General features: G+C 40.5%; 1 protein-coding gene across 1 annotated transcript in view; it reads right to left on the reverse strand.

The window, feature by feature from the left end:
- PSD3 (pleckstrin and Sec7 domain containing 3) overlaps positions 1-14,403 on the reverse strand; it is a 483,052-nt gene that overhangs the window by 397,335 nt on the left and 71,314 nt on the right. The window contains exon 2 of the mRNA XM_023216635.2: positions 5,783-5,891. Coding sequence (XP_023072403.1) covers positions 5,783-5,891 — 109 coding nt within the window. The remainder of the gene's footprint in view (positions 1-5,782; positions 5,892-14,403) is intronic.

A 14,403-nucleotide genomic window follows, 5' to 3' on the forward strand; every position in this document is an offset into this window, starting at 1 on the left:
CTCAAAGGTCTTTCCATTTAAAACAAGAGACTCCAGTGCATACTGCGATTAAAGCCAATTAAGCCAATAAATTAAAGCCAATTAAGGCAAAAGAAGGGATTAAATATTTTGAAACGCACCATGCAAAGTCTAACACTTGTTATTCATTTCCTCATTTCGTTACCTAATTTTCTTTAAAGAAGCATAAACTTAGATTCCAAATCTGCTTGATTTCCCAAACAGTGAAACCTGAGACGGGCCATACACTTTCACGTACAAGTCTTTGCATGCACATACGCTTTCATCTCTCTTGGGTAAATATCAAGAAATGGAATGGCCCTAGTGGTACAAAAGGTATATCTTTACCTTCTTAACTGTTTCAACTGCTTTTTTTTTTTTCTGAAACGGAGTCTCACTCTGTCACCAGGCTGGAGTGCAGTGGTGCGATCTCAGCTCACTGCAACCTCTGCCTCCCAGGTTCAATGTGCAACCACACCTAGCTAATTTTTGTATTTTTAGTAGAGATGGTGTTTCACCATGTTGGCCAGGATGGTCTCCATCTCTTGATCTCGTGATCTGCCCGCCTTGGTCTCCCAAAGTGCTGGGATTACAGGCATGAGCCACCATGCCCGGCCTTCAGCTGTTTTTAAACAATTGGACCTTTTACATTCCCACCACCAGTGTGTAAGAGTTCAGCAGCTCCACTTTCTTACCAATCACAATGTGGCCAGTCTTTCTAATTTTAGCCATTTTAGTAGATTTTATTAGTATCTCATTGTGGTCTTCATTTCCATTTCCCTAATAACTAAGAATGTTAAGCACCTTTTCAAGTGCTTACCTGCCATCCATATCTGTTAAAATATTTTGCCCATTTTTTTTTTTTCCCATTAGGGGGTTTGCCTTCTTCTCATTAAGACGTAAGAGCTCTCTATGTATTCTAGATACAAGTCCTTTGTTGGATCTCCAACACAAAATGTCAATAGTCAAACTGTTGAGAAACACTCATCTAGTTAATTTTGCTGAAAAGAACCATATTACACTGCAAGGAGTCATATATCTACACACGATTCACTTTACCTTTAAAAACAAAACAGGTAATTTTTTAAAAAGTGACATGAGATACTTCTTAAAATCATATGCTACAGAATCCATTTACATCTAAGTCCAGCAAGCACCTTATCTATTCATACTTCTGACCATAAATCACCATAAAGAGAAAATTTGCTTAGACAATATGATTTAGAATGAGTTCCAACTAAAAGAAAACTAATATTTTAATACAATTTTGGTATGTCTTTCAGAGGCTTCCAAGCAGCTGAGTGAGCTGTCACTATACAATCACTCTAGAACCTTAAAATTATAACACATTTCCTATGGCTTTCCTACTAGCCCTACCCAACTCTTTTCTTTTAATGATGGGCTCCGAACAGTTCAGGTGATGGCAGCAGGGAGGCAATGTAAAAACAGTTCTCCTCCTTCCTCCACTAGTCATCAAGTATCTTCCCCAACAGAAAAGTCCCCGAAGGCCTCCCTCAGAGCCTGTTTATTCTGATCCTGGTTGCCATTCTAACACAGCACATTTATAGCATATTTCAGGAGAGCGGGGTGAGGTGACTTTTACATCTTTCCAACCTGAGAGTTGCTTTTTCCACAGGAACAGATGATGTCACATTTCCAACATGATGCAGAACCAAGGAACCTGGATCATGGTCTCAAACCTACCAACAAGTTTGGGGCTAATTAATTCATTCTCTTGAGTCCTCAGTTTCCTCAGCTATAAAATGCAAAAGAACTTCTACTATTTCTTCCAACATAAAGATTCTGCTACTTTAATATATAAACTAGTTTCCTAACAGCTAAACACTGACTGGGTACCATGTGCCAAACCTTGAGCTGTGTATTCACAATCTCATTCAATTTCCACTACAACTCTATGAAGAAGTTACTACCATTATCCCTATTTTTCAGATGAAGAAACTGAGGAGGCTCAGCGACCTGTCCACAGGCACCTGTCATAGGCTGGGCCCCAGGCTCCGCTGCTGCTGCCAGAGGCACCCTGCATTCAGTAAAGTGGGAGGAATAGGATACAGCTTTATTCCAGGCACAGACAGCTGTGAGGAGTAATTACAGTCAGAGAGTTCCAAAAACCCACACAAATTCTAAAAAGCAAGTTTAGGACCATTTATGAAGTTCTACAACTCTCCAAACAACTGAGTAACCCATGAAGGTGCCTATCTTACCTCATTACATCAAATAACTTCCAATTACTGGCCTGCTGTACCTAGTAAGAGGGCTGCACTGAAGGTGAGACTTCTCATAGCCCTCAGAGAGACTGGATTCTTAACCGGATTCTAGCATCTCAGCTATGTGCCTTTAGGCATGTTCTTTAATACCTCTGGAGCTCATTTTCCTCACCTACTTATTTTTAAAAGTCTGTAAAGTCTTCACCTTGCCTAAGGAGGCACTACATGATATGGCCCTCTTCTAAACGGTAATCTTTCTGAATTTATCTCTCAATGATGATGTCTGCAGACCAACCGGGCTACTCTCCCCCAGCTCCTCAAACAATTTCTGTTTCCTGCTTATGCCATTTCTTCCATTTGAAATGCTCTTCCTGCAAAATTCTACTATTCAGAATTATAGTCATCCTTCAAGACCGAGTTCAACTTCCACCTCCTCCATGGAGTCATCACCAGACGAACTGAAAGGGATCATTCTTTCTTGCTAGTCATTTGGAGACATATTGTTTCTCCTTAGCTAAAGAATAAGCAACTTATGAGTAAGAACCACATCTTCCATGTCTTTGCACCTTCAATGTGCCAAACACAAGTAACCTGTGCATAGGTGCTCATTAAATGTTATTTGTTCAATAATGCATGCATCCTTTCACACCTACAGAATAACATCACACCAGCAGCAATTACCACCGACCATTTTTACCAAGGCAAATAAGAAACAAAAGGTTTAAAGTGTCATTTTGATTTGCCTCGGCTATGATATATCTGAGCTGCTGATACAGGGAAAACGACTCAAAACCCATGAGTAAGGAAGAACCAAACTCACTCACCAATAAGGCAGAGAACTATGCAGACATTTGGTATTATCTCTACATAGTTAAGTAAAAATCAGTTTTATTATAGTCAAAAAAAAAAGCTTAATTAGCAAAACAAATCACAATGTCACATTCGAAGTTAAGTCTTTGCCAAGGAGTTTTATTTTATTTTTTAAATTGTTTGTTTACTTTTTGAGACAGAGTCTCACTCAGTCATCCAGGCCCAAGTGCAGTGGCATGATCTCGGCTCACTGCAACTTCTGCCTCCTGGGCTCAAACAATTCTCGTGCCTCAGTCTCCCGAGCAGCTAGAATTACAGGCACACATCACCATGCCCAGCTAATTTGTATATTTTTAGTAGAGACAGGCTTTCACCATGTTGGCCAGGCTGGTCTCAAACTCCTGACCTCAGGTGATCCACCTGTCTCGGCCTCTGAAAGTGTTGGGATTAGAGATGTGAGCAACCATGCCAGGCCAATGCCAGAGTTTTTAAAAGCCTTGGGATAACTATAATCAGTATCCCCATCAGGGAACGAGTAAACAGATGATTAGGTACCTCAAACTTCAAGCCTAGAATAGTTAGGTATTTATGATACATGACAAACAGCATAAATGGCTACAATACATGTAAAGTATAAGAGATATACTATGAAACACATTCTCCTCTAAATTAGGACACTGTGATAAAAGCCAAATGATTTTTAAAAATAATTTAGCTGGTTTTTTTACTGTATCTAAGAGTTCCCAACTATTAAGATATCTAATAAATATTCACTTTTTAAGCTAAAAGAAGTTATTATATGGCTGTATATCCACTGCCTTCTTGGTATCCTCAAATACTGTGGAGTTATTAAATAATCCCATCTAACATGTGAGTCAAAAATGTGTAGTTGATAGTTGGCTTTCTTCAACTGAGCAACAGCTGTATTAAGTCAGATTCTTGGTCTTCCCAAAACAAAAATCAGGGTCAGATAATGATAGAGCTGAAAAAAGTAAGGATTGCACTTATAATATCAGCCTCAAAGGTCAGGGATATGATGACCATGGTGATGGTTATCACAATAATTAATAGCAGCGAACACTTTTATAGCACTTATTACATATCAAGCATAACTCTAAGATCTTTTTTTTTTTTTTGAGATGGAGTCTCGCTCTGTTGCCCAGGCTAAAGTGCAGTGGCGTGATCTCGGCTCACTGCAAGCTCCACCTCCCGGGTTCACGCCATTCTCCTGCCTCAGCCTCCTGAGTAGCTGGGACTACAGGTGCTCGCCACCACGCCTGGCTAATTTTTTGTATTTTTAGTAGAGATGGGACATGACTCTAAGATCTTTATAAATGAAAACTTAATTCATCCTCAAAAGAATTCTAAGACATATGTCACTACAATCGCATTTTAAAGATGAGAAAACTGAGCCACAAATAAGTTGGATAACTTTGCAAGGTCATACAGTTTGTAAGTTACAAGGCCAGGGTTCAAATTCAAGAAGTCTAGATCCAGAACTCAGAGAATATTAACCACATGCAATAGCCTTTTCCAATCTAACTCTCAAGATATGCTAATATCCCCTTTATCATCAGTTTTCCATAGATAAAGTTAAATGTTTTGAAATTCTATACAAAGCTATTTGCATTTTTATCTTGTACCTCCTTCTAGGAAAATGTCTTCAAAAAAGTATTGCCTTAACAGGATGAGCTCTGCAGTGAGACAAACTTGCATTAAACTCCTGGCTCTGCTGTGCGAGTGATTGTGATTGGGAGGAGATTACTGCAGATCACCCATCTGGAAAATGGGGATAAGAGTACCAACTTTTATATATCGTTATTGTGATGATTAGCATAGTGCCTTAACACATGGTAAGTAATCTAGTAGGTTAGCTAATATTGTTACTAGTAATAGTTCTATTTATTCTAAATTTACCTGTTTCAAATCGAAGAATGTTGCTTCTAGTTCCAGAATACTAAGTTTGCTGACTAGATTAGGCCAATACTAAAAAGTATTAAAAATAAGCAAGAGCTACAATAACCTCCAAAGTAAAGATTGCAGTGTCTGAAAATCACTGTGGAAATGTTTCCTAACAATATATTTTGTTAGTGAAAAACAAGCACCGAGGGCTGGGCACGGTGGCTCACATCTGTAAACTCAATGCTTTGTGGGGCTGAGGCAGGAGGACGGCTTCAGGCCAGGAGTTTGAGACCAGCGTGGGGAGCATAGCCAGACCCTGTATCTTAAGGAGAAAAAAAAAGGTTTTTTTTTAATTAGTCGGGTGTGGTGGCATGTGCCTGTAGTCCCAGCTACTTGGGAGGTTGAGGCAGAAGGATCATTTGCGCCTGGAGGTTAAGGGTGCAGTAAGCTAGGATGATGCCACTGCATGCCAGCCTGGATGACAGAGCACTACTTTGTCTCAAAAAAAAAAAAAAAAACAAAACCACCAAAAATACATTAGTCAATATATATAACAATGGCAACTATGGAAAACTCTTAGGAAAATTGGTTAATTCTTGGAATTTCAAATATCAGAAGCTGAGAATTCTTCAAACAAAGAACCTGACTTGAAATTACCAAGAAGAGGCCACAAGAATTACATGAAATATTTGTGGATTCTACATCCTGGGAAGATTGTTTTGATGAATAATTAGAGCAAGCAGGTTTCACAAAGGTAAGAAGAAAGTAATGCAGGTGGAGAAAAATCACTCTGAAATCACAGCTCTTCTTATCTTTTACCTGGGAGAGGGATATCAGGAAATACTTACTAGTATCTGGAGTTTTCCCTTCAGCTCTGCCAAATAAAAATTCATATTTGGCCTTAGCAACACTCTGGGAATGTGCAGATGCATTGTTCACCCAAACAAATGTCTCTGCCTGCAAAATTAGAACAAAACAAAGACACATTTAAAATACACCGTAAAAAAATACATCATAAAACAAATTATCCAACATGAGACTGGTAAAGTAATTATGACATATGTACTTGATGCTATCTAACCATTCAAAATGAAACTTGAAAAATACAACATGAAAAGAATCAGAATACAAACTATCACTGCATTATTACAACTATATACAAATGTATACATATAAACATCTATAGGGAAGTCAGCGGAAAATAAAAAGGATGGCTTGAATGGGAGGTTGAATTATGGTTGGTTTTTTTAAAATTAACGTTACTTTTCCGCAATTACAAAACTATATTTTGGCTGGGCGTGGTAGCTCACACCTGTAATCTCAGCACTTTGAGAGGTCAAAGTGGGTGGATCACTATGTCAGGATTTCAAGACCAGCCTGACCAACATGGTGAAACCCCAACTCTACTAAAAATACAAAACTTAGTTGGGCCTTGTGGTTCCTGTAATATTAGCTACTCAGGAGGCTGAGGCAAGAGAATCGCTTGAACCGGGGAGGCAGAGGCTGTAGTGAGCCGAGATCGCACCACTGCACTCCAGCCTGGCTGACAGAGCAAGAATCCATCTCAAAAAAAAAAAAAGAAAGTAAACTGTATTTTGTTTTTAAACACATCATTTTCCAAGTGATTATCATTACCCACAGTCCACAACAAGAATATTTCTTTGTGTGGCTTCTGTTAAAGTACACCAACAAAAAAAAAAAAACAGTCTTTCCCCAAAATAGATCACATTTTTAAATAATCAGGAACACCATTCAGCCAAACAGGGCATGGAACAGAACTGCCAGGCATCCCATTTATACTGACTGTCCTACATTTCAACATCTGTCCCAGGGTCCTAAAGTCCCTTACTTGAAATAAGAACTACAAAGGTGATGGTGAAAATGGTACATTCTAACTCTGAACTCCTAAGACATTCTTTCTCACTGTTTCAGGCAACTCTCAAAAACCAGGAGTGCCTCTATTCTCCGGCTGAGGACTAATTAAAAATAAGTAGCAAGGAAAAAAAATTCAAGACACAAAGAAATTTGACCTAGCCCAGTCAGGGAGACCTTCTTTTGCCTCTTTACTCTCAACCTAAACATTAACCAGGATACAGATATCACCCATACTGGTTTCTACCCACTGGTTATGAGACATCATCTTTTCTCATGTCTGAACAGTGACTGACCATTCACTTTGGGGGAGAGAAGCGTGAATGGTTTTTATCAGCAACCAAGTAACTATTTCAAAGAGGGAAATGTTAGTATTTCTATTCTATGCTTTGGAGCAGAAATGACTGACAATAGTAGGAAGACCCTATCACAACTCCATCACCCCACTGGAGACAGGTTCAGGGGGCAGACTCCACTTTGTTCTTCAACACAACAACAAAGAGCTAGTGTGCGCAACATTCAGATAGCAATTTCTTAAAAGAGCTCCACTATCGCTTAATGTTCATAATGTGTCAAATGTATCAGTCTGAAAAGGTGCATACTCCTCTTGGTGTTATGTGTTTGATAATCACAGGTTGTTAATTATCCTTTTCCCCTATAGAGAGGAAATACTAATTTTGTGATGTGTTTGGGGAGCTTCAGGCTACTAAAAGAGGAACCTAGCCAAGGGGCTGCCACCTAAGGTGCCCTAATTTAGGCAGGTGGTCAGGGAAAGCTCTCTGAGAAGCTAACACCTGCAGAGATGAGAAATACGACAGGCTAGGGAAGGTCAGCGACATATTGGCGGGAAGGCCATACGCATGGCCTTAAGGAATGGAAGGACGGATGAGGTTACTCAGATAACTAAGAGAAGGCCAATGTGGCCACAGAAGAGAGGATGAGCGGGCAAGTTTAAAGACTTGCAGGATGAAGAGTGTAGGTCAAGGAAAAGATGAAGCAGTTTGATGGGTTTGATGGGAAGCTACTGAAGGGTTTTATGGGATACAGTGATTCATTTGCATTTTAAAAGATGATTCATTTACACTTTTAAAAGATCATATGGGTGTTATATGGAAAATGAATTGGAGTGAGACAATTAGAAGCAGAGATAACAGCTAGAAATCCGGCCGGGCGCGGTGGCTTAAGCCTGTAATCCCAGCACTTTGGGAGGCCGAGACGGGCGGATCACGAGGTCAGGAGATAGAGACCATCCTGGCTAACACTGTGAAACCCCGTCTCTACTAAAAAATACAAAAAACTAGCCGAGCGAGGTGGCGGGCGCCTGTAGTCCCAGCTACTCGGGAGGCTGAGGCAGGAGAATGGCGTAAACCCAGGAGGCGGAGCTTGCAGTGAGCTGAGATCCGGCCACTGCACTCCAGCCTGGGGAACAGAGCGAGACTCCGCCTCAAAAAAAAAAAAAAAAAAAACAGCTAGAAATCCAAATGAGAACACGGAAGCTTGGAGGAAACAGGCAAAAGTGGATGAATTAAAATATATTTTGTAGGAAGAATTACACAGTTTTCTGATAAACTGGATTTAAAGAATGAGGGAAAGGGGCTGGGCACAGTGGCTCATGCCTTTAATCTTAGCACTTTGGGAGGCCGAAGTGGGTGGATCACTTGAGGTCAGGAGTTCAAGACCAGCCTGGCCAACATGGCGAAACCCCATCTCTACTAAAAAATACAAAAATTGGTCAGGCGTGGTGCCATGCACCTGTGATCCCAGCTACTCAGGAGGCTAAGGCAGGAGCATCACTTGAACCTGGGAGGTGGAGGTTGCAGTGAGCCGAGATGGCGCCACCGCACTTCAGCCTTGGCGACAAGAGCGAAACTCTGTCTGAGAAAAGGGGGGAAAAAAAAAAACGAAAGGCAGAGATTAAGGATAATTATAATAGATACTAACCACTTACTCCATGCCAGGCACTGTTCTAACGTAATACATGGAATATCTCATTTAATGCTCAGAACAATTCTATGAGGTGGGGGCTACTGTCATCCCCATCTCATAGGTGGGAAAAAGGAGGCAATGAGAGGCTAAACAATTTTTCCAAAGATATATGAATCCCAGATTCACATCCAAGCAGTCCAAATCTAGAACTCTTGGCTCTGGGGATGACTCCCAGTGATCTGGCTTGAACAACCAGGGGCATGTATTGAGAATGGGGAGACTACAGAAGAAACAGTATCAATAGCCTGCATTTGGGCTTCCAAGGGATCCCCCAAGGACTCGCTAAAACATCAGAAAAGAACATTTTAATAAAGGAATCCATTACAAGGGTGATAGAAAACAAGAAAAGATATATAAAGCAAAAGATCTATAAAGCAAAAGTTTCAAGAAATTCCAAGAAGATAAATTTTTGCTTAGAATCTCAACTTTAAGGCCAAGAACTATTCTCTAAAGTAAGGTTCCCCTTGAGCAAGGAATTTTAACCTCAGGTCCACCGGGAAGGAAGTGCCCATCAACAGAATTCTGGAAGTATGAAGCTGGGGAGGGGGTGATTTACATCTTTACTTGCATTTACCTTGAGATGAAATTTAGCATGTTTTCAAATACAAATGTAAGCAACAAATCAGAGTATTGGTAGCAATAACTATAACTTGTCATCAATAGAAATTAATCATTTTCACATCATGTAATAGTTACTGCAGATATCTTGAAATACTTATACTCATCCCTAGTTTGAAATGATAATATTTACTAGACTCACCATTAAATCTTGTTATCAGTAAAGAAACTTGGCATTTTTGGTTTTTTTACAGATGGGATCTAGACATATTGCCCCAACTGGACTCAAACTCTTGGCCTCAAGCAATCCTCCTGCCTAAGCCTCCTGAGAAGCTGGGATACATATATTATCATACCACAAGTGTAATATTTTGGTAGCCAAATTGGTTTCTTTGGCAATTCTATCTATATTATTGTATGCATTTGAAATGCATTATTCTGACAAAAGATCTAGAATTTTATCAGACTATCAAGGGGGGCCAGCTCAAGACTATTGTTTCTCAAACTGCAGCTCATGACCCATTAGTGGCTGTAAAATCACTTCAGCGGCTCATGACTATATTTTCATATAAATAAGTTTATACACAGATATCTATTTAATAGAATAAAAGTAAAAATACCAGAGCAGAAAACACATTGTAAGATAAGCATTGTTTCATGGAACGTCTAAGTCACACATGCATGTGAGTGTGTGTACTCAGTCATGATTAAAAGTGTATTTCTCAAGGTTGTGCATGACCTAAACTGTTTGAAACACATTATCCTAGAGTGGTTCTCAAAATTTATCATGAATCAGCATCAGCTACAGCACCAATTAAAACACGTACTGCTGGGGTCCATCCCAGAGTTTCTGATTCCGTAGGTCTGAGGTGGGGCCTGAGAATCTGCATTTTCTAACAATTTTTCAGGTGATGCTGATGTTACTGGTCCAGGAACCCTCTTTCTTGTGAACCACTGCTCCAGACCAATGGTTTTCATACTTTGTTGTATACATGAATCACCTGGAATCTTGTTAAAACATAAACCGAGCAGGGTAAGGTGGGGCCTGGGACTCTGCATTCCTAAAAGTTCCCAGGTGACCCTGATGCACAGACCAGCTTTGAGGAGCAAAGCTTGAAGGCGCTAAGGCTTCAGACTGAAGCAGTGTTCAAAGCACATTCAGACTATCACAAAAGCGAAACTTCGTTTTAAAAGGGCTGCTCTACCTAGAAGTAAAATTCACTAAAGGGCTCTGCTTAATAAAGTGCTCCATTAACATTCTCCACCTTGCTAAATAATATAAAATTCATTCTGCTTGCATTTGTGTGGAGGCTAAAGTAACTCTGTCTTGGAAGCTAATATGCCATGTTGACTTCTGATTAACCCCAGTTCTGGGAATGACTCTGAGATTTCCAATTTATCTACTGCTCCTTGCGTAACAGCACATACTTACAGTAAATCCTGCCCTTAGATCAAATTCCTGCCTATTCCCTCTGAAGCATGTGGGCCCCTTCCCTATGGGATATAATCCCTGGGTCTGGGGCATAAGGGCATGGAGATCCACCCATCTTGTAGTTGCCCAAAACCACGCTTCTGTCAGTTCCCCAATAAAATCACCCTGTAACAACAGCCTGGACCTGTCTGCCTTCTGCTTTGGTTTCTCAGCTCCACCTGCACTGGTGGGTTATTCTTACCAAACAATTAGTTATTCTTGAAGCTGTGAGCCCCTACCGATATATCCTCTTCCCATGGCAACGCTTATAAATCTTTACTGATCTCTCCAATAATTTATGCAGGTCTTTGAAAACTGTATTGTTAAAACAATCAAATTAATGAAAGACTCATGTAATTCAGACTATTATTTCCTTTGGCATTACTAATAGAAAAAATATATTCTTTTGCTTTATCACAGTTGTTTTTAGGAACATAAATCTCCTTAAGAAGCATGGCATATGAAACATTAGCAGATGGACTGATGGTCAGGTGATTGAACTTAAATCTCGGCTCTGATAGTGTCACTCAGTCTCACACAAATGCTTCACGTTTGAGCTTCACCTTCCCAATTGATAAAGTGTTACTCAAATTTATCTCTCAGGTTTCTCTGAATTCTGAAGCACCATGATTCTTCGCATTTCTGAACCGGCTTCACAGACACTTCACTATGGAGCAGTAACATCTTTTCCTTGTGATAAAATTACAATGGCATGATCCCCAAAACAGACCCCCTATTTAAAGGTGCAAGCCCACCATTAAACGGATGAGACAAACGAAATCTCAACCTTACATTTGGTACGGCTTTTCACATTTACAAAGAAGTATACTCACATTATCCAACTGGCAACATGTTACCAATTAGAATTACCAATTTTAGACACAAGATAAGCACTACTGATACAGAATAACATTTTTTTTTTTTTTTTGAGACGGAGTCTCACTCTGTCACCCAGGCAGGAGTGCAACGGTGCAATCTTGGCTCACTGCAACCTCTGCCTCCCAGATTCAAGAGTTTCTCCTGCCTAAGCCTCCAGAGTAGCTGGGATTACAGGCATGCTTCACCAGGCCCAGATAATTTTTGTATTTTTGGTAGAGACACTACCGATGTAGAATGACTTTTTATTTTTTTTTATTTTTTTATTTTTTCCAGACAGAGTCTCGCTCTGTCACCCAGGCTGGAGTGCAGTGGTGCAATCTTGGCTCACTGCAATCTCCGCCTCCTGGGTTCAAGTGATTCTCCTGCCTCAGCCTCCAGAGTTGCTGGGATTACAGGCACGCATCACCATGCCCAGCTAATTTTTGTATTTTTAGTAGAGAAAGGGTTTCACCATGTTGGCCAAGTTGGTCTGGAACTTCTGACCTCAGGTGATCCGCCCACCTCTGCCTCCCAAAGTGCTGGGATTACAAAAGGCATGAGCCGCCACACCCAGCCTAGAATGATTCTTTTAATTAATTGTTTAGCTGTAAAAAAAAATCAAAAAGACAAAGCAGAAAGCTACAGGCAAATTTTAGAAGTACAAGTGGTTTTCAGTTGATTTGGGAAGGGAATGATGGGGCCAGAGGAGGCAGGAGGGAGAAAAAGGTTAAGAGTAGAGTTTGAGAAAGGTGGCGTGCTCCTTCGTTTCCTTAATTATTTCAACTTCAGTATGATTTTGAGAGAATCCGAAAGCCTCCAAGTCAGCCAGTGAGTATTATAAAGAAAAAATTAAACACTAAAGACTATAAAATATTATTTCATGACTCACTCAAAACTAACACTTGATTCCAACAGTCACACTCTGCACTTGCTCCTGTTCAATCCCATCTGCTCCCATCGCCCGGCAGAAGCCAGGCCCATGCAAGCAGGGTGCCACGCACAACTCAAGTGCAGGCAGGGACAAGAAGCTCAAGGCTAGCGCTGCAAAGGGCAACAGTTAGGTGTTACGGGCTGAACTGTGTTCCCCCAAAATTCGTATGTTGAAGTCCTAACTCCCAGGACCTCAAATGTAACTGTATTTGGGGATAAGGTCTTTTAAGAGATAATTTGGTTAAAATGAAACCAGTAGAGTGTGTCCTAACTTAACATGACTGATGTACTCATATGAAAAGATGAGGGCAGACACACACAGAGAAAAGACCATGTGAAGACACAGGGAGAAGGTGGCCATCTGCAAGACAAAGAGAGAGGCCTCAGAATAAAGCAACCCTTCCAATGCTTTGATCTCAAATCTCTACTCTCTAGAACTGTAACAATATTAATTTCTATTGTTTCAGCCACTCCGTTTATGTTACTTTATTACAGCAGCCTAGTTAACTCCTACTTTAGGAAAGGCTAAAGATTGGAGGGCAAAAGGAAAATTCTCCAGGATGACAGGTAACAACCCCCTGCTATTCCTTTTTTTTTTTTTTTCCCCTGAGACGGAGTCTCGCTCTGTCGCCCAGGCTGGAGCGCAGTGGCACGATCTCCGCTCACTGCAAGCTCCGCCTCCCAGGTTCACACCATTCTCCTGCCTCAGCCTCCCGCTATTCCCTTTTAATAAGCAAAAGGGTCTGGATGAGAAGGTATATCCTTGCACCAGCCCACTCAGGGGGAATGCGAGTTTGAAGACACGTAAAGTTGTAAAAGGAGGTGAATCATTCATTCTAGCCAAAAATAATGAAGTATAATACTCTGATCCAGTGGTTCTCCCAGCTGTGTACATGAGAATCCTAAGATTCAAAGAAGCTGCCTGGGTATACAGACAGGGTGGCTGCAAAGATCAACAAACGGAGGCATGGTGAAAAAGACTCTTGTTTACTCAACCCCACACCACTTTTGCAACCACAGTAGCTCCATTTCTGTTTTAAAGATGCAGGTTCTCTATCAGGTTTACGGGGAAGGGAGACATCCAACGTAAAAAGAAAAAAAAAAGTTTAAAAAATCACTGTTGTTTATTTCTGAGTAAGATGGCAAAATTAATCTATACATCTGCATTTGCTCTCATCCAAAACTACTAAAAGCACAGTAAAGAGATTTTTCTTATAAAAGCACAAACCCACAGGAAATAGAATAAGAAAAACGACAACGTTTTTGAAGCAAATAATCTACTAATAACTGACATAGGAGACCACAGGAAAACCTGGGGAAAGCAAAGAACCAATTCAATATACCCCACAAGACATCCAAAGGACAAGGTAATAAGGGAGCCTGGTAAACTCTCGAAGTGAAGGAAAAGGGAGTGGCTTAGATACAGAGGACTATTCATAAGGAATGGTCATCAAGCACTTAAGTCCTCAGATCCCTGCCCCTACTGCACTAGGCGACAGCCCCTACCCTACTCAGGTAAAACAACAGTTTCATTAACTAGAGAGATTTTTCAGAGAGCACCCTGGCCTGGGGGACACCAGAAACTACTGAAGTTAAAGATACCATAGTGGAAACTGGAATTTGTATGCTGGACGTTAAGATGCTTAAATTTCTTCACTTACCAAGCTAATGAAATTATGGCACCCTATACTTCACCCTGGAAGCAGGAGACCTGAAGCGTTTTCACCGGGGAAAGTAGCCAGACCAAGAAGAAAAACCAGCAAAATTAAGTCAGGACTCTCCTAGTAAATAACT

The sequence above is a fragment of the Piliocolobus tephrosceles genome, chromosome 7 (genome assembly GCF_002776525.5).
Source record: "Piliocolobus tephrosceles isolate RC106 chromosome 7, ASM277652v3, whole genome shotgun sequence".
Taxonomy (NCBI): domain Eukaryota; kingdom Metazoa; phylum Chordata; class Mammalia; order Primates; family Cercopithecidae; genus Piliocolobus; species Piliocolobus tephrosceles.